Below are 27384 nucleotides of genomic sequence, written 5' to 3' on the forward strand. Positions count from 1 at the left end.
ACTTTTTGGACATTTCAACATGACTGCCCATGGATCCCCATATTTCAGTGCAATCTCATGTGAAAATGTTTTTGAAAGGGGTGTTGCAGACCAGGCCTCCTAGGAAATGGGTGACTCCTCTTTTGGATCTAAATGTTGTTAGAATAGCTAAATCTTGCTCTATTTGAACTAGCATATCAGGCTGACTTGAATTTCACAACATGGAAAACAGTGTTACTGTTCTTGCAGAATTCAGAGCAATTAGTATCCGAGTTGCAAGTACTTATGGTGGGTCAGCCTTGTTCCATTTTCCACAAAGGTAGGGTTTCCTTAAGAACCAAGCCTTCTTTCATGTCTACAGTGGTATTCAAATTTAAATTTGTACCAAGCTTTACTCATCTCTGTCTTCTTTCCAGAATGTAACAATGAGGGGGAAGAGGATACTTTGTACCTTGGATATCCACAGACAACATTGTTACTATCTTGACAGAGCACAGTCTTTCAGAAACTCTTGATCAGTTCATTTCGTGTGAAGGTAAAGAAAAAAAGGCAGACTGTCAAAGCAGACTATTTCCAAGAGATTGTCTCATGCTATTACCCTTTGTTGTTCCATACTGGTTGAAGACTAATTCTACCATGGCCTTGGCTTAATTTATGGCTTTTTGGAAAGGGTCGGTTTCTGTTACTATTATAGAATCAGGAGCTTTGTCCTCTGTGTACACTCTTTAAATTTAAAAAGTACTATAAATTAGATTCCTTCTCTAGGTCTAGGACAGGCTTTTTTAGGATCATTCTCCAGGGACCCCTGAACCCTCATCCTTCCTACTCCCAGTCTAAACAGTGGCAATATAACCAATTCTACTGCAGCTGTCTTCCTAATGATGAATGCAGTACAGTTGTAGAAGTAAACTTACCATAACAGCAGATGTTTGAATGATCATTGCTGCAGTAGCCACTCCCTCCCTTATTTTTATATGTTTTTGTTGCCAGGATGAAGACCCTTATCTTTATTTTCCTAGCAGTAACATTTTAAGAGCTTTAGCCTCCCCTTTCTCTTTGCATGAAAGCTCTGAAGAGATTGATGCCCAAACCACTGTTTTTAGACTGCTGTTTGGACACGTAGAAGGTGCTCTTAAGCTTTGGAACCTAGCCAGGCCTGTTGTATCCTTAGCAGTATATAACCCATATAGCCAAGACTACTGCAGTTGCGATCGTTCAAATGTATACTGTTATGGTAAGTTTATTTACACAATTGCACTTCCCTTTAGCCAGATTTAAAAGAAGCTCCAACAGTACCCGAACAAAACATAGGTACAAATCCATATTGTCTGCAGAGCTCCCTTACCCCTTCTCTAGTGCATCAGACAGAAGCTGCTGTAGTAGCTGAAAGCCATCAAGGCCAGTTAAGGAGTTCCCTTTCAGCTACAGATGGGCACCCAGGTCCTAAAAATAAACACCTCAGATCTAGGTGGTGGGGGGTGGCATTCAGGGGAGAAAAGTGCCCAGGGCAGCTGGGAAACCAGACTCATTCAAAAACATGTCACTGTCAAAGATAGTCAGTTCTGTGAGCTTTAGTTGCATTCAGAACCCACTGGCAATCAGTGACTGCCTTCAGAAGAACAGACAATACCACAGTGATGTGATGCTATCAACAAAGGCCAGCAGCGCACATTCATGTTTTACAGGGTGGTCATACAGATTGGGATCCTCCAAGGCCTAATGTGTTTCACTGCGGGAGAACAGTGTTGCATATACACTCCGAACATGATAGATCAAAACCAGTGAATGAAGAAGAGGGGTGTGTTTGTGCTGATAATTCTTGAGTGGGGTGTGGAAAACATACAACACAATACAAAACTCAGAGAATATTGCAGAAGAGCTCTAGAGAAGGAAGCATGGAGGATGTGTGCTTTCTCCATCCCTTGAGCAAGTCTATTTCTCTATGCTTTCCCTCCCCTACTCCTTATTCTAAAGGGTGCTGCAGAAGATCCGAGAGGACAAGCCAAGGGTGATCCTCCTGGCCCCCATTTGACCCAGGTAATTTTAGTTCTTGCTGCTGCTGAGCATGACCAAGGAATAAAATCATGGATACGCGCACAAGAGATGGACATTCTTACTCGGAGCAAAAGGTGTATAATGCGCCCACACACACAGACTGACTGTCCCTCTCTCTCTCAAGCTGGCAGGATAGAGGATCTAATAGTAATCCTCTCCAGACATTTTTTTCCCTGAGAACGTTCTCCTTATCTTAACAGGCTAAAAAAACAGTGCTTTGGGGCAACTGGTAATTTGTCTAGGCTACTTAATGGTCTGCTAGATTGTATACCTAGTAAGTATGAACTATGAATTATTTGAGATATATATATATATATAATGTGTGGGTGTGTGTATGTATAGATATACACACACGCAATTTTTTTTGTAATGTTTGAGGTTCATGTGGTCAGGTGTCCTGTTCATATACATCTATATTCTCAATACAGCGGCATTTATGCACTGTATGCAAGCATCATATTCCTTTGGCAGTACACTATTTTCTTGTAACACCACCATGACCTTCACATTGTTGCTGTTATGTACTTAAAGTCTCTGTCTTGCATATATTTTATGCTAAGATGGACCTTTCACTTTTCCTTCCATTAATTAGTTGGCCAGCACATTTTTGTGTGAATTACTTGCCAGTTCACTGTTAGGCTAGAAACGAATAAGGAGTCTTTTATCTTAATTTCTAAATGAACAATGGCCCTTGTGTATCATATAGGTTCATAGGTAGGTACTAGGCTATCTGCCCGAAGGCATTTATAAGCCTAGCCGGAATGTGTTGGCTTTCGCCTTAGATTAGTTCCCTGTGCCTCTGTCCAGCAGAGCCATTGAAGTGATCCCTGGGGTAAACTTTCTGTTTCTCATCCACTCGTCAGGGTTTCTCTTAAAGAGGGTTAGCAAAGAGCTCTGCCTAATGTACATTGGAATCTTTGTTCCAGAGCATGGGAAGTCTCTGGGACAGGAATCTTTCCCTCCAGCACGTCCTATTTATTGTTGCGGTGAGGTTTAGATCCCTGGAGCGTGTGGCTCGAAGGGATATGGTTTTCTTTAGGTGGAGCATGTCCATCAATTCTGGGTTGGACATGGCCTTGTATGTCAGGCAGAGATCACCTCTGAGTAGCCGGTATGCAATCGAGTACAGTTGGAGTTTATTCAGTCAACCTGCATAGGGCATCTGCTTGAGGCCAGTGATCCTCTTGGTGAGGTACTTCTGTGGTCTTTCCAGTTGTCGCAGGTGTCTTGTAAGGTACATCCCAAATGGGGCATTGTACTCTATGATGGGTCTGTTGAGTGATGCATAGAGGGGCCCAGAGACCTCATTTGACCTGGATGCAAACCCTTTTGTGATTAGGTGGGCCACATAGAAGGATTTTCTAACCACTTTGGCAGTGTCATTATCAAAGGAAAGGTTACTATATACTTAGGTCCCCAGATCCCTTATTACGTTTTCCGTATTTAGAGGGCTACCAACTATGTGGTAGTATGTGGGTGCCTTGTTTTTTTCCAAAGGGGATGACTATGCACTTTTTGGCATTTAGCTTGAGGCCATGGTTTTGACACCAGGTATCTGTCTCAGTGAGACCCTTTCGGAGGATGTCTGTGTCAGCTGGAGAGTCAATTATAGCCCGTAGTTTGCAGTTGTCTGCGAACTTGGTCAGCCGTAGTCCTCCTGTTCTTGCCTGTACCCCTGAGAAGTATATGCTGAACAGGAGGGGTCCTCAGACTGAACCCTGAAGAACGCCACTTGTAACCGGTTTAGAGTCAGACCTAGCTCCCGCAACTCTTACCATATGGGTTCTGTTCGTGAGCCAGTTGGCAACCCATCTCGTGACGTAGGGGTTTATGTTCAGGCTGGTGAGCTTGTCTATAATACCTGAGTGAGGAATGGTGTCGAAGGCCTTTGCAAGGTCTAGGTAGGCTGTGTGGGACCACCTTTCCCTCGTCTATAGCCTTGGTAACTGTCTCAAAGAAGTCCACCAGGTTTAGGAGGCATGATCTGCTCTTAACAAAGCCAAACTGGGTAGGGTCCAGTGTTTGGAGGTTTCCAATGTCTCTGTTAATGAGATCCATGATGATGTGCTCCATAGCTTTGCAGGCCAAACTAGTCAGGCTTATAGGGCGATAGTTCCCGGGTCCGTTGTGGCTCCACCTTTGTCAGTGGAATAACTGTTGCTGTGTGCCACTCTCTGGGCACATAGCCTGTGGAGAGGCTGAGTTTAAACAGTGTGTTTAGGTGAGGGGTTAGTTCATCTTTGAGCTCATGTAGGACGCAGCCTGGGACACCATCCAGTCCAATTGATGCTGTGTTTTTGGCTTTGGAGAGGGCTGTTTTAACCTGAGTGTCTGTGATTTCAGGGGCACTACATTCTTCTGGTATAGTTATGGGCCCTTTTGGGGGTGAGAGGGGGTGAAGTTTGCACTGAGCCTGTCTGCCAGGATGTTGGCTGTATTGGTTGGTTCAGTGTATTTTGTTCCATTCTGCACCAAGTCCGACAGATCTGAGAATAGCCACTTAGATTCTTGACATAGCTAAAGAATGCCTTGTGGTTATCTTTGGAGTCCATGGCAATTTTTCTTTCGATGCTAGCCTTGGATGATTTTATGAGGGAACGTAGTTTCTTGCTGATATTGATTAGGGATGTCTTCCCTTCTTGGGATTTTACTCTTTTCTGTACTGGTTTCCTCCTCCTATTGTATAGCTAGTTTATGGCAGGGGTCCACCAGACTGGTTTGCTTTTCTTGGAGGAGTGAGTCTTGGTTTTGTTTGGGATAGCACGATCCATGCATTCTTGTAGGTGCCCGTAGAGTGCATTAGCAAAGGATTTTGCAGCTTGGACAGTATTACCCTTTAGCATGGGGGCTTTGAAACTTCCCACCTCAGTCTTAAGTTACGTGAAGTTTACTTTTGAAAAGTTTTTCATGGTGGTTTCTTTGACCAGGGGTGGTGGCGGAATGTGGATACCCAGAATGATTAAGTTTATGGTCAGATCTAACCAGTGAGGGGTTGACCTGTGTGGAACACCGGTTGCCCATGTTGGTGATGACCAGGTCCAATATGTTGTCACCTCTGGTGGGGGTGTTGACCAGTTGATTCAGGGCGTTTGAGTTTATAAATTCTAGGAAATGTTGGGCAAGGGAGTTTGTACTTGAGTAGTTCTCCCAGTTAATGTTTGGGTAATTGAAATCACCCAATATCAAGGTGTTTGGTAGGACCTTTATGTTTCCTAGTATTTCCAGAAATGCGGAAGTGGGGGTCTTGGGACATGGTGGGTGATCTGTAACAAGCTTTAATTTGAATAACAGATCTGAAGTAGGATATTCATTTGTCTGCAACCTGTGGGTTATGGATCCGATATCGGATCCGAACCGGCATGGTTTTCCAGCTATGGATCCAAGCTCTCAGCTCCTCCCCTCACCCATAATGCCCTGCTCTACCCTCATGACCTCAGATCTCGTTTGCCGCGCTGGTAACTGGATTGGTATCTATAGCTCTCAGCTAAGTGCTAGTTTTATATCTGTTAATTCAGAATTTTTGAAGTTTTTTGTGCATATTTGTGTGAAAGTTTAGGTATTCCTCTTTGATAGTTTACTTTAGAGTTAAATTAAGTATTTTTTTTCCCTCCCCTCGCTGTTGGCGTAGTGTGTGTGTGTTGGGCCTGTGTGTCTGTATTTGTTTTAGTTACTTTAATTAGTAGCTGTATAGATTGGGATGGCTGAACAGCCCAAATCTGTATTTTCTAAATGCTCCGAGTGTGGCCATAAGCTCTCCCCGGCTGATGGCCACACTCGGTGTGTTAGGTGCCTGGGGGTTGAACACCTCACATCTGGATGCTCCATTTGTGCAGGGTTCAACCCCAGGGCACTGAAGGAGCGGAGGTCCAAGCTTGTCTTGGCGGGCCTTTACCGGACTCGGCTCCGACCTCCGCTCCTTCGGGAGTAACCGTGGTTTCAGTTCTTCCCTCCGTGGCACCCCCTCCTGCTCCTGGGACTCAACCTCCCGTTTCTGGAGAGGAGAGGGATGCTAGGAAAGGACGGAGGGAGAAGCACCAGCGGGCGGGCCGAGACCTCTGTTTCGGCCCGCCAGCTAAGCCGGCTTCTCCCCGGCTTGTCGGCTCGGTCTCCTCCTTCGGCTCCGGTCCCCAGTGTGCTTTTCACCGGGTCCTGAGGAGGAGGAGACCCGATCTCGCCGAGGCTATCGAGGAGGCACTCCAGGCCTACCTCGGTAGCCTCGTCGAGATCCACATATAGCCTGATGCTGATCTGGACCGGATGATGAGAAGATTCATCCAGGCCCAGATGCAGATGGGAGTGCTCTTGCCTCCCCCCCCTCTGGGGGGGAGCTCAACACCCTTTTAAGCCTATTGCTCCTTCTCCGACCCGCTATCCGGGTTCGAGCAGCTGGAGCCGAGCAGCTTCGAGCCGGGGTGGGTCAGCGCCGATAGTACTTGGTACTTCGGATCCGACCCTGCCCTCGAGTGCGCCGGATCCGACCTCTCGGAGCCTGGATCGAGCCTCGGATCCGGGGATCAGTGCTCCTTCGGCGCCGAGTGTGTCGGAGCGCACTGTCCTTCGGATCCAGCGCCGGGCGCCGGCTCGATCCACTCTTCGGATCGAGGGGAGCCGATTGTCGGATCCTTTGGTCGAGGTCGGCTCCCTTCGGCGTTTGATGTAGTGGAGAGGGCCCTGTTGAGGGTCTCGGACCCCGGCACTTGTTCGGCTCCGTCCGCTCCCTCTGCACTGGGCCAGGCTTCCACCATCCGGCCCCAGGGACAGCCCGCTTCTGTGCCCCAAGTTGCTCCAAAGGAACAAATTGCTGCTTGTGAGGACTCCTCTGACAGCCCCCAGAGGATGTCCTCGCAGCATACGTGCAAAAGGAGGCACATTGACTCCCCGAGTCTCTCACTGAAGACACGGACTTGGAGGAAGGGAAGGCTCCCCACGGTCACCCCTCGAGGATGTCTCATTTGGAGACATCATGGAAATGCTCCGTATAAGGGGGTGGTCTGCCCCAAGTCTTCCTCGGACGAGTCCATGTTCTTGGAGGCATTTGAAGCGGGCCCGTCTACCTCTTGGGTGTCCTCCTGCCGACCCCTGGTGGACCTTATTACCACCAGGGCGTGGAAGGAACCGGACACCGTGGAGCCAATTCCTAAGAGGCCAGATAGGATCCTTAGCCCACCGTCTGACCGTGCCCATTGGAGTAAGGGGCCTCCGGTAGATGCCATGTTGACGGGCGCCACCAAGAGGGAACTGGCTCAGGAGAGTCCCTCAGTCCACCCGAGCAAGGAGTCTCGGATGATGGACCGCTTGGGGAAGCGGATGTTTAGTTCAGCGACCTTCGGTAAGGCGCTGAACTACTTGGCACATGTCATTAGGATGCAGCGAGATCTTATTAAAGAATACGCTGCATCTCCCCAGAGTCCATTTCGGAGGAGGACAGGGTTCTGCACTCCACCCATATGGCCACTCTTAGGTCAGTTACTAATACTTCTATGCGGCTACTCTCCCACGCTACGGAAGGCCGCTAGAGCTGCGGGACAGGACTAGTCACTAGGCGTCAGGCCTGGCTCCGTCACTGCGATTTTTCTGAGCCCTTCAAAGCGTCATTTGCGAAGCCCTTTGATGGTTCTGCTCTTTTGGCAAAACCGTTAGAGCGTTGACCCAGAGCGAGAAGGACGGAAGACGCTGTCTGCCGTCGGAATCTGCTTCTCTGCACCCCAGAGGCCCTACTCTAGGAACCAAAAGGGTCAGAAGAAGATGTGGTTCCAGAAGTCGCAGCAGTCCCAGCCTGCTCCGGACAACCAGTCCTTCCGTGGCAGAGGGGGACAGGGAGGGCCGCCCTAGAGGCAGAGGGGCTCCCAGAAACTTCGGGTCCAGGGAACCTTTCTCTGAACGGCCCGCGCAGCAACCCTGAGGGTTGCCCGACTGCTCCACTCTGGAGGCAGTCGGGGGACGTTTTTCGGGGCACCTAGCGGCATGGGAGTCCATAACATCGGACCGCTGGGTTCTCCAAATCATATCCAGAGGATATCGCATCCCTTTCCTTCACCTTCCAAAGTTGAAGTCCCTCCCAGACGTCCCACCCGGTCAACGGGAGGCCGCTTTGGCAGAAATTGGCCATCTGCTAAAGAAAAGAGCCATCCAGCCCGTCCCCCCAGACCAGATCGGATCAGGGTTCTACTCCAGATTCTTTTTAGTGCCAAAGAAGACGGGGGAACTAAGACCAATCCTAGACCTCTCTCTCTTGAATCTGGCAGTCCCCAAAGAAAAATTCCGAATGGTCACTCTGCAATCTATTCTCCCCTTCTGGGAGAAAATCACTGGATGTGCTCGATAGACCTCAAGGACGTACTACCACATCCTGATGGACAGGCGCTCCAGGAGGTTTCTCCGCTTCCGGCTGGGAGCCAGTCACTACCAGTTCCGGGTCCTTCCCTTTGGTCTCACCACAGCCCCCAGGGTGTTCACCAAAGTATTAGCAGTGGTAGCGGCCCACCTGAGGCTTCAGGGGGTGCAGGTCTTTCCATACCTGGACGACTGGCTTCTTACCGCCCCAACAAGGCATCTACTTTTATTGGCGAGACTCCTTTCTCCATCTTGCTCCTTTTCTGGGCATCACAATAAATACAAAGAAATCCAACCTGGCACCCACACAGCTCTTAGATTTTATAGGGGCCAGGCTAGACACAAGGAGCTTACGAGCCTTCCTCACTGCGGACAGAGTTCAGAATCTGCAGCTCCAGGTGCGGGCCATTCTCCACTCAAGTTCTGTTCCGGCGGAGTTGGTCCTGAGGGCTCTAGGGTCCATGGCATCTTCTATAGCACTTCTTCCTCTTGCCAGGCTCAATATGCGCATTCTACAGTGGACGCTCTTAGTACAGTGGTCATACCTTGCTCTCCCCATGCATCATCCCATAGCGATCAGCAAGGCTTGCAAGCGGTCCCTCTTGTGGTGGCTCCACTCCCCGGATCTCCACAGAGGCCGCCCATTTTGTGCTTCTCCCCCTCTCGCCACGGTGACCACGGACGCCTCCCGCCTCGGGTCGGGGGGGCACTTATGGCGGACCGTCCAAGGCACGTGGGACGATTCAGAGACCTTACTGCATATCAATGTTCTAGAGATGAGAGCAGTGCTCTTAGCGTTGCTAGCACTTCAGGACTTTCTTCCTTGGGAACAATTGCGATTCAATCGGACAACATGTCTGTTGTCTGGTACATCAACAAGCAAGGGGAACAAGGTCTTACCCTCTTTGTCGAGAAGCCATGAGAGTTTGGGAATGGGCAATCTCCACCAACCGCTTTCTAATAGCAACGCACATTCCGGGTCGGTCCAACATCCTAGCGGACAAGCTCAGTCGCACCATTCTGACCCCTTACGAGTGGTCTCTCAATTGTCGAGTAGCGGAACGCATATTCGCACGGTGGGGAACCCCTTCATGCGATCTTTTTGCCTCTCCCTCAAACACCAAGTGCGAGCTCTGATACCTCCTCCCGGAGGTACCCCAAGAGACGCTCTGGTGCATGCTTGGCCACCCGGTCTTCTGCATGCTTATCCACCCTTGCCTCTGATGCTCCAAGTTCTTCAGAAAGCCTCTCGGGTGGGTTGCAGAATGATTCTCATTGCTCCGTTTTGGCCTCGACAGATCTGGTTCCCCTTCCTAAGGTCTCACTCGGTGAATCCTCCTTGGATTCTAGATCCCATCCCGGATCTGATATCCCATCCATCCTGCATTCCTCCTCCGAATCTGGACAACCTGAAGCTGACCGCTTGGCTGCTCCAGTTCCACTCTTGATCAGGACTCCCGGTATTTCGTCACCGGTTAAGGCAATTCTGGTGGCAGCTCATAAACCATCCACTAGAAAGGTTTGCGAAGCAAGTGGAAGCGTTTTTCTTTGTGGGCGGAGCGGCAAGGCCTGAATCCCTTCACGGTTCCTCTTCCTTTAGTGCTTGACTTTCTAACCACTCTCTTTAACGATGGTGCCAGCAGTTCCACAGTCAAAGTACAACTGGCGGCAATTTCTCATTATCACATTGGCCATGACTCTAATCCTCTTATGTCAGCCAAATTGTATAAAATTTTTCTTAAAGGTACTTTTCTTCTCAGGCCCCGTATAAAACAAGCAGTTCCTCCTTGGGACCTCTCTGGTTCTACAGGCCTTGACCGCCCCTCCTTCGAGCCAGCGGCTCTGGTGGATCTCAAATTCTTGTCCTACAAGACAGCCTTTTGGTAGCCATTACATCGGCCAAGAGAGTTTCTGAGCTTCAAGCATTATCAGCTAAACCTCCTTACTTGGTATTTCATCCGGACCGTGTCTACCTCAGGACCAACCGTCCTTTCTTCCTAAAGTCGCTTCTGAAGCAAACATCAATCAGTCCATTAACCTCCTGTTTTCTTCCCTAAATATGAAAACAAAGGTGAATATAAACTCCATTCATTAGATGTTCACAGGCAACTTAGATTTTATCTGAACAGGACGGCTGGTCATAGGCAATCCGACCAGTTGTTTATTTCCTTTGCAAAATTCAATTTGGGCAAGCCAATTTCCAAAGTTTCTCTGTCCCGCTGGATTTCACAGTGCATCTTATTGGCTTATCAAGCTTCAGGAAGGCCGCACCGAGGGTGTTCATGCCCATTCAACCCGGTCAGTATCTACCTCGGCAGCCTTCAAGGCTAGGATTCCTCTAGATGATATTTGTGCAGCAGCCACGTGGGCTTCATCTCATACTTTTATTTCCCACTATAAGTTGGATCTTGCATCTAGGGGTAGAGCATCCTTTGGCTCCGCGGTGCTCCGGAATATCCTTCCATGATGGCCGCCCAAGATTCAGGTAGCTGGGGACTCTGTCCCACAGGTTGCAGACAAATGAATATCCTACTTCAGATTTAGAAGTTATGTACTCACCATAACGTTCCATCTGAGTAGGTGTATTCATTTGTCTGCAACCATCCCGCCCTCCTATCCCCCTGGCCTTTCAGTTTCCTGCATATTCTATGTTACCCTTTTCAGGGTGTTGTTGCTTTGGCAAACTCGATCTGAGGTCATGAGGGTAGAGCAGGGCATTATGGGTGAGGGGAGGAACTGAGAGCTTGGATCCATAGCTGGAAAACCATGCCGGTTCGGATCCGATATCGGATCCATAACCCACAGGTTGCAGACAAATGAATACACCTACTCAGATGGAACGTTATGGTGAGTACATAACTTCTAATTTTGCCCTTGTTAGTTGCACGTGGGTGATCTCTGAAGCATCGTGCTGTGCCACTAATCTGGAGGTGTGGGTATCCTTGATGAATATGGATACTCCCCCACCTTTTGTGTTTCGGTCTGGGTTTTGTGGCCGAAATGTATGGTATGAGAAAACCTTTCACTTTTATACTGGTGCAAGACCCTTTTTGAGCCACTAACAGTGCCATGAGGCAATTATGTTTACACAGGTATCGGGGAGATACATTTATTGCTGCATATGACAATAAATATTGTAGGTGTTACAAATGTAAATAAGTACAAAAATGTGACATAGTTAATGAATTACAGTTATAAGTTATAGTAGCATATTTGAGTACAACAAACAACATAAGGTTTGAGACATTTTAAAAAGTAATCACATCCGTGTGTACCACCCGCGGTAGTGGTGCTGCGGTAGCGTTGTCTCCTCACAGCAAGACGTTGTCGCGTTCGATTCTCAGCTAGAGCGTCTTCTGTTTGGAGGCATGCCTGAATGGGCGTGCCTTCGTTGAAGGTTGTGCATCAGGGCTGTTAACTCGGCACGTAAAAATCCACTACCAAACATTAGCGGACTGGAGTTCCGCTGTGGCGACCCCTAGCCGGGATAAGTCGAAAGACACAACAACAAGTCACATCAGTGTGTAATCCTGAGATGCAGAAACTGGAAATAGACCATAATACCCATTAACTCTTAAGCAAATTTCTATTCTTGACAGGTGTGATTTTTTTTTACTTTTTCTAGAAGAGTGTGATTTCCGATGCAGCAGTTCAGGCTGTTAATTGAAGCCAGGGACTAGCTTGCTAAAAGATTTTTCACACAGAGCTAGAAAGAAATGAGATCTATTCAGTTTGAGGTCGGTATTGCTTCTGAGAGCATTCATGATGATTCATGTTCTGTTGGATTGTTTGCTAGTGGTTGGCACCATCTGTCTTTAAGTAGTTTAAAGGTAAATGTGTAGAGCAGGTAGCAAGACGTATAGGTGATAATTGGCCATTTTGCCCTTTGAATACAAAAGCAGTGGTTGGTGTAGAACAGGCAAGGTGGATAAAAAATGAGATTCTTGTTTTTCATCTGTGTAAAAAAGGCAGCCTTTTGCTGTGAAAGATAATCTATAATAAGTAAGTCATACTTGCTCCTGGGATTAAAACATTGGTGGATGTAACATGGCTAGTTATTAGAATAAATTTGATGTGAAATACTGCAGGCCACTTTAAATTGCTCTAATATTTAAGATGTACCAACTTAAGATTTACAGACTTATGTGGGATTGTGAATAGAAAGAGTGTCATCCAGCAGTACACCTAGATATCTTTATTTAGTAAATTTTATTTTTTTAATTTTAACATGTGTTTTCTGGGAAAGTCAGACTAGGACAGAGCCCATTTTCAGCAGAGGCCAGGGGAGAAATGCTCCAGATGCACATCTTTGGAATTTGAGAGGAAACCAAAGCACCCAGAGAAAAGCCCCATGAATTCAGGGAGGACATGCAGACTCTGCACAGAAGTCACCCCAGCTGAGAATCGAACGGGAGAACCTTTTGCTGTGAGGCGATTACACTAACTGCTGCACCACTGCGCCACCTGTCATTCCTAAGGAATCAGTTATTTAGGGTGCTGAAGTTTTAGCTAATCTTCTTACAGTGCTGGAAACCATATGCCAGTATTAATAGCATATTTTTAGCAACCCGATTCCAAATTGGAAGAACGATCATATAACAGTGTAAGTGGTGCAACAGGTAGCACACTCGCCTTTGATGCAGAAGATTGTGTGCTCCTCTCCCACACCAGGTAGATTGATTACTGATGCTGTAGTGCATCATAAGGGGGTGCTGCATTCCTGAATGTCATCATCCTTTGAATGAGACATTAAACTGAGGCCCCATCCGCTTGAGTTGATGGTAGATCAGGTGGATGTAAAAGATCCTGTGGCACTTATCAAAAAGAGTGGAGCAAGTGTCTCAATGCCCTGGCCAAATTTCTCCCTAGTTGTATAAATACCACATTGGGTTTCCCTTGAAAAGATACAAAAAAAAAAAAAACTTGCTCGACAAAAGGATAAATAAAAATTTTCAGTACTGCAGTTAAATTATGCAAAGAACTATGGCATGGTAAAACAATGTCCCCTGCATACATGGTGATATATAAGTGTGGTAAGTCCTATGGAAAGACCTTATATGCAAAAAGAAAGTAGTGGGTCTAACTAGTTGCTGCTTTTCTAGACTTTTTTACCTTTCTGATTAATGACTTCCTGTCTGTTGACAATTGCCCTTGATATTGTATAGGTATTCTAGGATTGCTATTGTGGTCAGTATTAACTTAGCTGTTGGATCAGTTTATATGATTTTGTTTTAATCTTTTGTAGAATTTCATTATTTTACAGTGCTTTGATATCACAAGACATTCTGAATGTTTTTGATTTGGAGTGTATTCAAGACAGTGGTTTATTCTAGGTGATCACAAGCGAGGAAGCAGAAAGAAGAGGGCAGCTGTATGACAGTAAGGGAATTACTTACCTCTTCGATTTGGACTATGCATCCGATGAATTCACAGTTGATGCAGCGCGATATGGAAATGTTTCACACTTTGTGAATCACAGTGTAAGTGAGCTAAATACTTGTATTCTTGGCAATGCTGACATATATGCGTGCTGAGTATGAACAGAGGAAAAAAGTCCCTGCTTTTCTGTTAATTTTCTGTTTTAAAAAATTTAAAGGGGGTTATATGCCGTTGTCAGTTAAATTTGTATGAAAAGACAAATCCGTGATATTTCAACTTGTTTCAGAAGACTGTATTATTGCCTGTGGCTTTTGTAGTTAAATCGGCCATAAACTTTGCAGGCTTGCAGTCTGAGAAGTGTTAACAGTTCAGAATTGTTGGTCACTGAAATGTGTTTTTTAGGTTTCTGCTGCAGTCTCTTCATTGTTTAAAACACAGTAGTTCCCACTAACGTTTGTCCATATGGAACACAAACTGAGCGTGACGATTTTAATTGGGGGTTTGCTCATTTCAGTTGTTGTATTGGTAGGTGTGAATACTGCAGGAAATTTCTGTGGTTAAAATGAGAAGCAGCTGAATCTACGGGAACCAAAAAGAAAATATGAAAGAAGCCAAGTGCTTCTCTTATGGCTGGTAAACAAAATTAAAAGAAAAAATGACTGGGAAGAGGTAGAAAGGTACATGGAACTAAAAGACGATACAAGATTCCATCAGGAGAAAAAATGCAGATTGTCAAAAAATTGAGAGGAATCCTCACCAGCATCACTTTAAAGGTAGAAAAAAGTCGGAAGTGTTTTACCAGCAGTAGCAACAGCATGAGTCAAGGTTGTTTCAAATGGAAAATCCCAGAATGTTTTATCTAGAGGAAGAGAATCTCCTAAATATGTATTTGTACTTTTCCATACAAAGTTCAGTCTTGTAAAAGTAGCTGCTGAGCCATCAAGGAACTCTCATCAGTGCAACTAGTAGCTCAGCTCCAATGTTGTATGTATTACTACCACACTATGGAATAATGCACTGATGCCCAAGAACAGCTGAGGCCCAAGCCTAGCTGACGCTGCTATAGCATACACTGAACTTTTAAATGTGCTTGGATGGTAAGCACATCATCTAGGTTGTCTTTTCATCTTCTGCATCATGATGTAGAAAGAAGAAGTTGTTTCTCAGAGGAGGAGGATTTCTATTTAAAGTACATTGACTCTTCCTTCGGAGTTTCTACAGTCTGTGGTGATCAGCAGTCTTTGAGTTTTCAGTGAGAATAATCAATTTAGCAATAAACCAGAGCATTAGGGATCTGATAAAGGGAGTCCACGCCCCTCAAACTCTAAGAATGAGTTCTTAGTGTTTAGGACCACCTGGCATTCCAGATTTTCCCAGGTCACTCTACCCCTCCTCATCATCCTTAATGTACTACAAGAGCTCACTTCTCTAGCTATTTGGTGCCATGTTTTTCTCAGCATCAGTTTCCTTATGGTCATGAGCTGTTATTTTTGGCTAGTTTTTAGGTATAATTAGTGTCATTCCCCCCACCCACCCCCCACTCCCACACTTTGGTCATCAGTACCTAGTTTCTATTTTATTTATACTTAATTTGATGAACCTATTTCTGTCTTAGCTTCCTTCTGGAGAAATGTAGAGTTCTGTCCTCCATCGTTCTCTTCTGGGCTTGGGTTCTTTCTGGGTGGGGGACCTTGCTGATTTGCTGTTCTGTCTGTGGCCCACCTTGTATTACCATATGTTGTCCTTGACTGACTGTGTGCATGTTTGTCTTTTCCCTTTGTGGGACCATTGAGATTGAGTTGAGAATTGTTTTGGCATACCTGCCCTTGCTTAAGGAGCTCCCTTATTTCTCTCCTTTTCCTCCTGGCTGTGGCTGTTTTTTTTTTTTTTTGGCCTTCTGTAGACTTGTACTTTGACTTTGTCCTCCCTGAAGAAGCAGAGCTAGGTTTTCATAACAGCCCATGTGCAGAAACTAATCCTCCAGAAGACAGTTCTGTACAGTACCTGATGTCCTTCAAGAATGCAACTGCAGTCATAACATGTGGGTTGTCCTGCCTCATGCAGCCCTCGGTCGGCCGGATTCCAAAGTCTGGGTCCGACGTCGGCTGATGTCGCATTTCTCTCCGACGTCAGAGCGGCTGGAGTATATAAGCATCAGCCGACGCCATTTTCTCCAGTCTTTTTTGCCGCGCGGTGCCCGAAGCAGAAGCAGTTCGCAAGTGCCGGTCGGTCAGCTCCTGTATTCTTCGATTCCGAAGTCATCAAAAAAGCTAAGTACCCCGTTGGGGACCTTTTCTTGCCTCAGCCGATGTCAGAAATTACTGAAAAAGTTAACAATTGTCTTTCTTGTGGTAAACCAATACCTCATAAGGATTTCCACTCTTACTGTCTCCCTTGCCTGGGCCCAGACCACGACGTCTCGGCCTGTGTAGCCTGTGCTCGCTTCAACAAGTGCACTCTCAGGCGCCGGGTGGAGTTCGCTGAAGATTTTTTCGGCGATAAATTTGCTTACACCATGCCGTCGGATCTTCCGACATCGCAAACTCCAAAAAAGCGCAAAGACCGGGACCGACATCCTCGGCCCGCGTCTACCACCGACTCCACGCCAAAACCTACCGCTAGTGCTCAGGTTCCCTCTGAGACGGTCTCTCCACCGCTCCGAACCGAAGACACCGCATTACCGACGACTCCGATTCCAGACATTACCCCGACGCCAGTTATCGATTTTCCTCCGGATACCGAAACCAAGGATATGCCCGAGACCATTGCTGTAGACAAGGTCACTCCTGCACGTGGAGCTGCCAGGCCCCCTATGGCCATGTCTATTAAGGCCTACACTAGGGATAAGGCAGTCAGCAAAACAAAGCATATTACCTCTAAATCCTTACCTCAGCCTACTCCAGAGACACAAATTATGTCCATGGCTGCTGATTTAATTTCCATGATTAGAGGTTCACAGGCCCATCCTGAGAGAGGATCCCAGCCTCCTTCTGATAAAAGGCCCCGGGTTGAACCCTCTGACCCTACTCCTTCAGATGAAGACTCTGAGGGCTCTGTCCACTCTGATAGCCAGGAAGAGCTCTTCCAGACCTATGAGGACTCGGATGCAGATGATTCCATCCCCTCGGCCTCCCCTCCTGAGGATATTTCCTTTGGGGAAGTGCTGCACACCAAGAGGGAACATTTCAAGTGGCAAGGTCAGGAATATTCCGATTCTAGGAAACGCCTTAGGACTTTCCGTAAGAAGCCTCAGAACAGGCCCTTAGCTATTCCTCCTGTACTTGATGTTCTGGATGATTTGTATTCTGATTCTAGTGCTACCCCTGATTCTCTTCCTCCTGCCCCAGCCAAGCCAGACAGGTATTACAGGGTCCCAGAGACTCATTCCCATTTATTCAGGGCCCATACTGCTGATTTGGAAACTATTTCACAGGGGCCTAAAGGAGTTTCAGCCTCCACCTCTAAAAATCCTTTGCCCTCCAACAGGGAAGCTAGGTCATTAGAGAGATGGGGCAAAAAGGTTTACACATCCACTACCTTATCTATGAGAGCTTTAAATTGCCTTTTTCATATGTTACAGTATCAGGATTATCTGTTAGAAGATTTACAAAAAACATTAGCCACTCCTGATCCTTTAGACAGGAAGACTTTGCAGGAAGCTGTACATAACACTCAGCAAGTAAGCAATCACTTCCTGCAGTGTGGATATGATGCACTGGAAGCTTCATGTAGGGCAGCTATGACAGGGGCAGTCATCCGTAGACATGCTTGGTTAAAGGATCAACCTCTACCAGATCATGTAAAAGCAAAACTCCTGGATGCACCTTTGGAAAAGAACAAGCTTTTTGGTGCAAATGCTAAGGATGTGTTAAAGACCATCGAAGAAAAAGCAAAATCAGTTCAGACGGTGAAAGATTTCCTTCAGGTTCAACCCCCCAGATTCAGTAGGAATTGGCCTTCAAAAAACTGGTCCTTTCCTAATCCAGAAAAGTTACAAAGGGGTAAGAACAGACGTGGCCGAGGAAGAGGCCAATACAGAGGCCCTTACAATGACGACAATGGCAGCCAGGAAACCAAAGAAGTGACGCAGGGGTTTCCCCTGCCCCACAACCTCAATCTCAATGACTTCCCTCTACTACCGCCTACCAGGGAACAAATGGAAGCTCCATTGGGTGGGAAATTATCTCTGTTTGCAGAAAATTGGCACAGACTGACAAAGGACAAATGGATTTTGGACATTATAGACCAAGGGTACAGGTTTCATTTTCATACCTTACCAAGAAAACAAGGCATGCCAAACCTACCACAAAACCAGAGGGCAGAGGCTATCAAGCAAATCACTCTGCTGACTCGGATGAAAGCAATAGAACGAGTTCCACAACAAGAACAAGACCAAGGGTTTTACTCAAGACTGTTCCTTGTTCCAAGAAAACAATCTCAATGGAGACCAATACTGGACTTGTCCGCATTAAACACCTTTCTCATAGTACCAAAGTTCAAGATGCTGACTTTACAGCAACTGCTTCCCATGCTGGGCAAGGGGTGTTGGCTGATTACTCTGGACCTCAAGGAGGCATACCTGCATGTCCCTATCAGACACAGCTGCAGAAGATACCTCAGATTTCTTGCAGGGCCAGAGCATTATCAATTCTCAGCATTGCCATTTGGCTTATCTACTGCGCCCAGAGTATTTACAAAATGCCTGGCTTCAGTAATTGCTCATTGCAGACTCCAGGGAATACAAATTTACCCGTACCTGGACGACTGCCTCATACAAGCAGACGACAAATTGATGTTGACAAAAAACCTGGATTATGTCATACGATTACTTCAAGCTCTGGGATACACAGTCAACTTCCAAAAGTCAAGACTGCAGCCATCCCAGCAAATAATCTTCTTAGGAGCCAAACTAGACACAGCCTCTCAGATGGCTTACCTGACAGAAGACAAGCAAGAGAAGTTAACTCATTACTTCAAAGGTTTAGCAAAACTCACCCAGATGACTGCAAGGAGATTCCTACAGGCCCTGGGTTACATGGCATCCTGCATTCTACTGGTTCCATTAGCAAGACTACACATGAGAAAGCTTCAGTGGTACCTAAAAAGCATTTGGTCTCAACACAGCAATAACTTGGAGACAATCATACCGCTCATTCCATGCCTACAAAAGGAATTCCTATGGTGGGCCTCGGTGAGCCAGGCAAACACAGGTATGTCATTCAAAACCACAGATAACACAGACCATGACCACAGACGCCTCAGACCTTGGATGGGGGGCGCACATGGAAGGCAGGTGTATACAAGGACAATGGACTCCAAAGGAAACACATCTGCATATAAACCAAAAGGAAATGCTGGCAGTAATGCATGCCATCGAGGCCTTTCAACACCAACTCCAGCAAGGCCATTTACTGATACGGACAGACAACACCACTGTGATGTGGTACATAAACAAGCAAGGGGGCACCTACTCTTACCCCCTTTGCAGACTGACAATGCATCTTTGGGAGAAATCACTGAGCCTAAACATCCAATTACAATCCCAGTTTGTTCCAGGAAAAGACAATGTGTTGGCGGACAGCCTAAGCAGGAATTTCACAGATCCACACGAGTGGAGGTTACATCCGAAGGCCTTCAGACAACTCACTTCGACATGGGGCAAGCCAGAAGTGGACCTATTTGCCTCTCACCTCAACCATCTTCTACCAAAATTCTGCACAAGGACATATCATCCAAAAGCTTGGAAAATAGATGCCCTCTCATTCAACTGGAACTCCCTAACAATCTGTGCATTCCCACCTCTGCCACTAATGACCTCAGTATTACTAAAGATCAAAGCAGAGAGACCCAAGGGAATCATAATAGCTCCGGACTGGCCAAGGCAACACTGGTACCCACTACTACGGAGCTTATGTCACACCAGGAGGTGGGCCCTTCCCCAATGGCCTCTACTTTTGACTCAACACAATTTCGAAACAGTGCATCCAAATCTTCAGACACTGCAGCTAACAGCCTGGGAGATCCCATGAATAACTACAGCCCATCTCTCTCCAAGGAAGTTCAGCAGATACTGACAGAGGCCCGAAGACCATCCACCAGAAAGGTTTACTTGGCAAAGTGGAAAAGATTCAGCAATTGGAATACCAGCAAGGGACATGATGCATCTTTGTTGAACATCCCAATCATCTTGGAATATTTGGCAGATATGTTAAAGAACGGCCTCTCATATTCTTCCATAAAGATACATGCATCTGCTATTTCAGCTAGATACAACACTGATCCTCCTGTTTTCACACCCTTTACTAAGGCAATTCCTCAGGGGAATCAAGAACATTAAGCCACCAAGAAAGGCCCCAGTGCCAGCCCTGGGACCTCAATTTTGTCCTAGAAAAACTGACTCTACCTCCATTTGAGCCAGCAGCTACAGTTGACTTGCAATTTCTCTCATGGAAGACAGCTTTCCTGTTGGCAATTACCTCAGCAAGAAGGGTTTCGGAGCTACAGGCCCTAATGGCAATACCACCCTTTATTATTTTTCACAGAGACAGGGTTTGATTAAGGACCAACCCTACTTTTATGCCAAAGGTGGTATCTAGGGTTTCTTTAAATCAAGCAATTCATCTGCCTGCTTTCTTCCCCAATCCTGAGAATAAGGGGGAAAGACTGTTGCATACTTTGGACATTCACAGACAACTTCGATACTACCTGGACAGAACCAAAGTCAGTAGGAAGTCTGAACAACTTTTTGTAGCTTACGCCCCTGCAGTCCAAGGAAAAGCAATTTGAAAACAGACTATTTCTAAATGGATTGGACATTGCATCCGATTCTGTTATTCCTTTCATGGAAAGACTGTTCCAGCCAATGTCAGACCACATTCCACCAGAGCTACAGCCACCTCTACAGCATTCTTAAGAGGGGTGCCTACCAAGGACATTCTAGAAGCTGCTACATGGAGCTCCGTGCATACATTCTCCAAACACTACAATCTCCCTCTATACTCCAGATCCAGAGCAGGCTTTGCTTCGGCAGTCCTGCAGGGTTTGATTGCCACACCATCTTTTCCTAGAGCATTCCTCCTCCCCCAGCTAAGCTATGGTATTCTACCCACATGTTATGACTGCAGTTGCATTCTTGAAGGACATAGTACAGTTTTGTACCTACCATAAATGTAGATGTCCGATAGACATGCAACTGCAGTCGGATTTTCCCTCCCTCCATACCCCTCTATGCCTAGGGTCCACTCCTATCCCTGTTACTCTTAGCTGGGGATATCTGTTATGGTGTATTTGTTTTATTGCTCATTTATTTGTTTGGAATCCTGTTTTGTCTTCCAATTTGATTACAGCCTTCCCTGGAGGGCACCTGGCATCTGGGGCAAGAAACACTGAATAAAATGGCGTCGGCTGATGCTTATATACTCCAGCCGCTCTGACGTCAGAGAGAAATGCGACATCAGCCGACGTCGGACCCAGACTTTGGAATCCGGCCGACCTAGGGCTGCCTGAGGCAGGACAACCCACATGTTATGACTGCAGTTGCATGTCTATCGGACATCTACATTTATGGTAGGTACAAAACTGTACTTTTTGAGTGGCAGTTACCATCCACACAGGTGTGATATCTGTAAACATTTTTAGTCTGATGTCCATTTCATTCTTCACTTATGGGTTACAGATCTGATGCTCCGATCTGATTTGGCCACACACTTCAGACTTCTGATCCAACTCTCAAGCTCCTTCATCTACCCATAATGCCCTACTCTATTCCTATTGCTTCAGATCTTGTTTGCCACCTTCACGAACAGACGTAGATTGCACTGTTGAGTGATTGAGCTGTATTATTTAACTGTGAGTTAAATAGTTTTTTCTTTCCTAAACAAATATTTTGATTTGATGATGTACTTTTCATTCTTTGTCACTTGTGGGTTTTGGATCCGACATCGGACCTCTTTTGGCCTCATTTCCAAGACTTATGGATCTGAGTCTCAAGCCCTTCCCTCTTCCCATAATGCAACATACCTTCCCTAACTCATCAAATCTCGTTTGCCGCCACTTCATCCAGACACAGATTCTTGATTCTTGAGTGGGAATCTCAGACTTGTGTTGAGCTAAGTTTTTCTCTCTTAAAAACTTCTCTTTTTCTCTCATCCGCTCTCTATCTATAGCTTTCTGCAGGCACTAGGAACTGCTGCCCTTTTCTCCCTCCTTCTGCCTTTACTCTGGTGCCATCAGCACTTGCCTTCTAGCTTTAAAACACCATTGCTTGCATGTGTTTATAGTTATATTCCTTAAAATCTTTAGAGACAGTTATTGCTGTTTTTTTTGTGGTCGTGTGCGTGTTTAAGTGCAGTGGTTAGTTTACTGTTTCAACTTGACATTATTAGATTGTCTGATAAACCTACAGGCTTCAAGAGATGCACTTCTTGTGGGCATAAAATCCCTAATTCAGATGCCCACAAGAAGTGTCTATTGTTTAGGGCCAGGGCACTTGAATGTTGAGTGCGAGGTGTGTGCATCTTTTAATCAGAGGGCCTTGTTGGACAGTTGCAACAAACTGGTATTGAAAGGCCTTCTATCTGCATCATCCCTTCACCTAGGGTTCAAATCCCATCTAAGCATGTCAGCTTCAAGGATTTAAAAAGACGAGCCCTTTCTGCTTTCCAAGGGCTTCATCGGAGTCACTGAAAAAAAGACAAAAATATCTGATCTGACTACTTCGGATCCAAGCAAAGCTCAGTAATCTTCAGATCCTGTGACCACTTCGGATCTGATAAGTACCATTGTCATTTCAAGTTCTCCTACACCAGTTACTTCCACCTTGGATCCCAAGTCATCTGATCCGGCTGTTAAGAGACGTACACCAAGTGGGTGTTTTGAAACCTCTGTCTTCGGCTGCCCCTTCCAGAATTATGCAGACTCCAACTAAATCCAGACCTGCTTCCTTTTCTAGTTCTTTTCGAAGCTTGACACTGGCTGATGTAGATAGGATGATGTGGATGTTCCTCAGGGCTCAAATCCAGATGGGGGTTTCTACAACCCCATCCCATCTTGGATCCATGAGTGTTCCGTTACATTCGATACAGACTCCTCCTCTAATCCCACACTTTCAGGATCCCAAGATCCTGGATAACCAAATGAATCGTCTGATCCAAGGAAAGTGCCTTCCTCCACTCAGACCATCTCCCTGACCAGCCGTGCTACATTTTTGTTGGATTAGAGCAGGTCTCTGATCCAAGACGTCATTGCGAAGTCCAGGGCGGTGGCTTCAGCTCCAACAGTCTGATCTGTCCCTTCTTCTTGGAGCTTTGGCTCTCAACAGCTTGGGTCTGGCCCTGCCTGGAGACCTCTGATCCAGTGTCTGCTCTTCTCTCTCCCCCTCGGTTGCTTTGGCTTCAGGGGGGAGCAGGGGGGTCTTCCCAGGATCTTCAGCCTTCCAGCTTGCATAGAGGGCCTTCTGTAGGATCAGAGAACAGTCTCATCATGTCTTGGATCCTCTCCATCCATTGGGTCTGAGCACTGAGCCCATCAGTCCTGCCATAGGTCAACCTACCCCAAGGAGCATCCAGAACATTTCCCCTCAAGAAATCCCCCATTCTTCCGATAACTACATGAACATCCCACTGAGGAGGTCCCTCGAAAGAAAGAGTGCAAGAGGAGGCATATAGATTCCCCAATGGAGTCCCTCACCAAGGGCACTGATTTTGATGAGGGGAAAGGGTCACCTTGATCACCACCTGACGTCTTCTCCGGAAACATCCTAGAAGTACTTTCGGTGACTGTTCTTCCTAACCCCGTTCTTCTGAAGAATCTGTATTCATGGAGGCTCTCAGGGCAGGCCCATCTACATCTTTTTTTACCGTAAGGTATTTATACTTCTACCATAGTTGGTAGTTTTTTTCTGTTATATATTTTTTTGCTTCTAAAAAAATAAAAATACTGTTTTCTTTACCTTCTGTTTTTCTATTCCTTTTTGTTCTATGTCAGACAAACCTACAGGGTTTAAAAAATGCACTTTTTTTGGGCATAAGATCCAAACTCTACCCACAAGGATTGTGTTTATTGTGTTGGGGCCAGACATTTAGACACGGCATGCAGGATATGTGCCACTTTCAATCCTAGGGTACTGGCTGATAGAAGACCCTTTAAGATTAGTTTGTTTCTTCTATCTCCTCCTCCTTCCACTCCAGGAGCTCAAACCCCCTCTAAATCAAGGAAGTCTACTCCTCTGGAGCACCGTAAGTGTTCTTCGAAGTCTCCTCAGACTACTTGAAGCTGCTGTCCAAGACCGGGAGACTCTTGAATCTGACTTCCTGGATCTGAAGACCTCTCATAATTCTGATCTTAAGCTCCTTCAGTGATCAGTATTGCCGCACCAGTCTCTGCCTCAGATCCTAAGCCATTAGATCCGAAGATGTGAATACCTTCTTTAGAAGTACCACACCGGAATATGTCAGTAAGCCAATCTCTCCAACCTTGTCTGCTCAGCTTCTGCAGTCATCAAAGAAGCATTCCAGGCCTCCATCCATCACTTCCTGTAGGTCCTCCAGAAGCTTGTTGGAAGCAGATGTGGATAGGATGATGCGAAAGTTCCTCAGATCCAGATGGGTGTCTTGCAAGCTCAGTCCCATATCAGATCCGCGAGTATGCTCGTCACATCTGATACGGTTTCTCTTTCTCCAATCCGTCTGGTGGTTTTGGAGCCTGATGATCAGAGATCCCCGAGAGGTTAAGCTTTGGATCCTAGGAAAGTTTCCTCCTTCACTCCAACTGTTCCCCTGACTGATTCTGCTCCAGTACCCTCAGATCAGAACAGGTTTCTGAGCCGAAGTGCCTGTGTCAGATCCGAGGGGTAGCTTTGGCTCCAGGTTTGTTGGATCTGCCCCTTCCCCTTGGAACTTCAGCCCTCAACAGTTTGGATCCGATTCTCCCCTCAAGGCTCCGATCCGGAGGTGGCCCAGATTTACCTTCTTAGAAAGCTTCGGATCTGAGGAGGCAGGCTTCTCTGGTCCCTTGACCTTTGAGGTGGTGGAAGGGGCTTTTTCTCTCCAGAGCGAACCGTCTTCTCATGTTTCTGATTCTACCTCTTTACTCTCTGTTCGGAGAGTTATAGCTGGACCTATTCCACAGGGACAGCCAGTTCTATTGGATCTCCAGCCAGTTTCAGTGGAGGAACTTTCTCTCTCTCTCTCTCTCTTCTGACACCTCTCCAGAACATCCCATGGAAGAGGTGCCCTGAATGAGGACATGTAAGAGTGGAGACACAGATCCCCCCCCCGTGGAATCTTTTGTGGAAGAAATCAATTTTGATGGAGAGGCATCCCCCATATCACTACCGGATGACATCTCCTTGGGTGATATTTTAGAGATCCTGAAGTAGAAAGGTTGGTTGGTCTTCCCAAACTCCCTGTCCTTAAGAATCAGTGTTCTTGAAGTCTTTTGGTTCTGGCTTGTCTATGTCTTGGGTAACCCCCAGCGGATGAACTTGCTGATCTTGTTTCCCACTGGGCATGGAAGGAGCAGGACACTGTCAAGCCAATCCCCAAATGCCCTGACAAGTTTTTGGCCACACCTGCAGGTATACCCGATGGGAGCAAAGGAGTCCCAGTTGAGGCTATGGTGGTGTTGGCAGCCACTAAGAACTAGCAGAACAGAGTTCTTTTATCTATCTGCCTAATAGAGAGTCCAGAGTGAAAGACAGATTTAGAAAGCAAGTGTTCTCCTCAGCTACTTTCAGTCCAAGGTCGCTTAATTATCTGGCGCACTTTACTAGACTTTAGATAGATTTGACTAAATAACCATCAGATAGATGTTCATCGTGCATACAGCTACAGTCATAACAGATGGGTTCTCCTGCCGTCAGGCGGGTCCTCGGTCAGCCGAATTCCAAAGTCTAGGTCCAGCGTCGGTTGTAGTCGCTTCTTCCCTGACGTCAGTGCAACAAGGGTATAAAGGAACCAGCCGACACCATTTTCTTTAGTCTTTCTTGCCGCGCAGTGCCCGAAGCAGAAGCAGTTCGCAAGTGCCGGTCGGCCAGCTCCTGAAATTACAAAAATTTTGAAACCGAAGTCTTCTTGAAAGCTCAGTACCCCGTTGGGGAAACTTTTCTTGCCTCAGACCGATGTCAGACAAAGTTAATAAATGTATTTCATGTGGGAAGCAAATACCGCATAAGGATTTCCATTCCCTCTATACCTTGTTTAGGCCCAGACCACGATGTCTCGGTCTGTCGCTTTTGTGCTACATTCAACAAACGCACCATTAAGTGTCGGGCAGAGTTCGCCCAGCATTATTTTGGAAAAACATTTAACTATATTATGTCGTCGGATACTCCGACTCCAGTTTTGTCTAAAAAACGCAAAGATAAGGACCGACACATGAGGTCCGCGGCCTCTACTGACACCACGCCAAAGCTGACTACACATGGTCCAGTTTTCACCGAGGCACCTACACAGCCCCTGACTACCGACGACACTTCATTGGCGGTGTCTCCTGTGCCCGAGGTCGCAGGCTCATCGGCCCACACCCCGACTACAGATACCGAAGCCACTCTTGGCGTTGAACCTCAAAATGTGGACAGGTCTACCTCCACTCAAGGTGTCTTCAGACCTTCCTCTTCTTTTTCCATCAAGGCTTTCACTAAGTCTAAAGCAGCCATGCATTCTAAGAGACAAGCTACACAGGGCCCATCTCCAGGCCCCATGCCTAAAAAACAGATGCTTAAAATGGCTGAGGATTTAATTACTCTTATCAGGGGTTCTCAACCCCCACCGGACAAAAGGCCCAGAGTGGAGGAAGAATCCCCCTCCTCTGATCAGGGCTCCATTATTTCAGAGCACTCTGATGATCAGGAACATTCTTACTCCCCTTTTGAAGACTCTGATGCAGAGGAGTCCATTCCTTCTGTATCCCCCCCAGAGGATTACTCATTTGGGGAAACTTTGCATACCTTAAGGGAACACTTCCACTGGGAAGGCCAAGATTATTCAGATTCCAAGAAAAGGCTTAGGGAATTTCTCTTGCTACCTCAGCACAGGCCTCTGGCTATACCTCCTGTCTTGGACATCCTAGATGATGTTTACTCGGAGGCCTGCCTTAACCCGGATTCTCTGCCTCCAGCCCCAGTCAAGCCTGACAGGTACTACAGGGTTCCTGACTCACACCAATTTCTATACAAAAGCCATGCTGCTGACCCAGAAACCATCTCACAGGGCCCCAAGGGAATTAAGGCCTCCACTGCTAAAAATCCATTACCTTCCGAGTGAGATTCCAGATCCTTAGAAAGGTGGGGGAAAAAGGTATATACCTCGGCTACCTTAACCATGAGGGCCTTAAACTGTCAGTTCCATATGCTAAAATACCAACAGTTTTTGTTATCACAATTGAAAAGTAAAATGTCACAACCTGAACAACCAGACTTGAAGGAGTTGCAGGATTTGATGGATAGTGCAGAACAAGTGGGTAAGCATACCTTACAATGTGGTTATGATGCCTTAGAGACCTCTAGTAGAGCCGCTGCTACAGGAGCAGTCATTCGTAGACATGCCTGTCTTAGAGAACAAAGCTTGCCTGATCATGTTAAAGCTAAACTACTAGATGCTCCTTTACAAAAGGATGTGCTATTTAGTACTAATGCTGAGG

At 46.5% G+C, this 27384-nt stretch overlaps 1 protein-coding gene across 2 annotated transcripts in view; it reads left to right on the forward strand.

The window, feature by feature from the left end:
• SUV39H2 (SUV39H2 histone lysine methyltransferase) overlaps window positions 1-27384 on the forward strand; it is a 1013666-nt gene that overhangs the window by 888237 nt on the left and 98045 nt on the right. For both annotated transcript variants that reach the window (XM_044088331.1, XM_044088332.1), the window contains one exon: window positions 13701-13847. In XM_044088331.1, the coding sequence (XP_043944266.1) occupies window positions 13701-13847 (147 nt within the window). The remainder of the gene's footprint in view (window positions 1-13700; window positions 13848-27384) is intronic.

Source organism: Protopterus annectens, chromosome 11.part0 (genome assembly GCF_019279795.1).
Source record: "Protopterus annectens isolate FY-2018-M chromosome 11.part0, PAN1.0, whole genome shotgun sequence".
NCBI classification, from domain to species: domain Eukaryota; kingdom Metazoa; phylum Chordata; order Ceratodontiformes; family Protopteridae; genus Protopterus; species Protopterus annectens.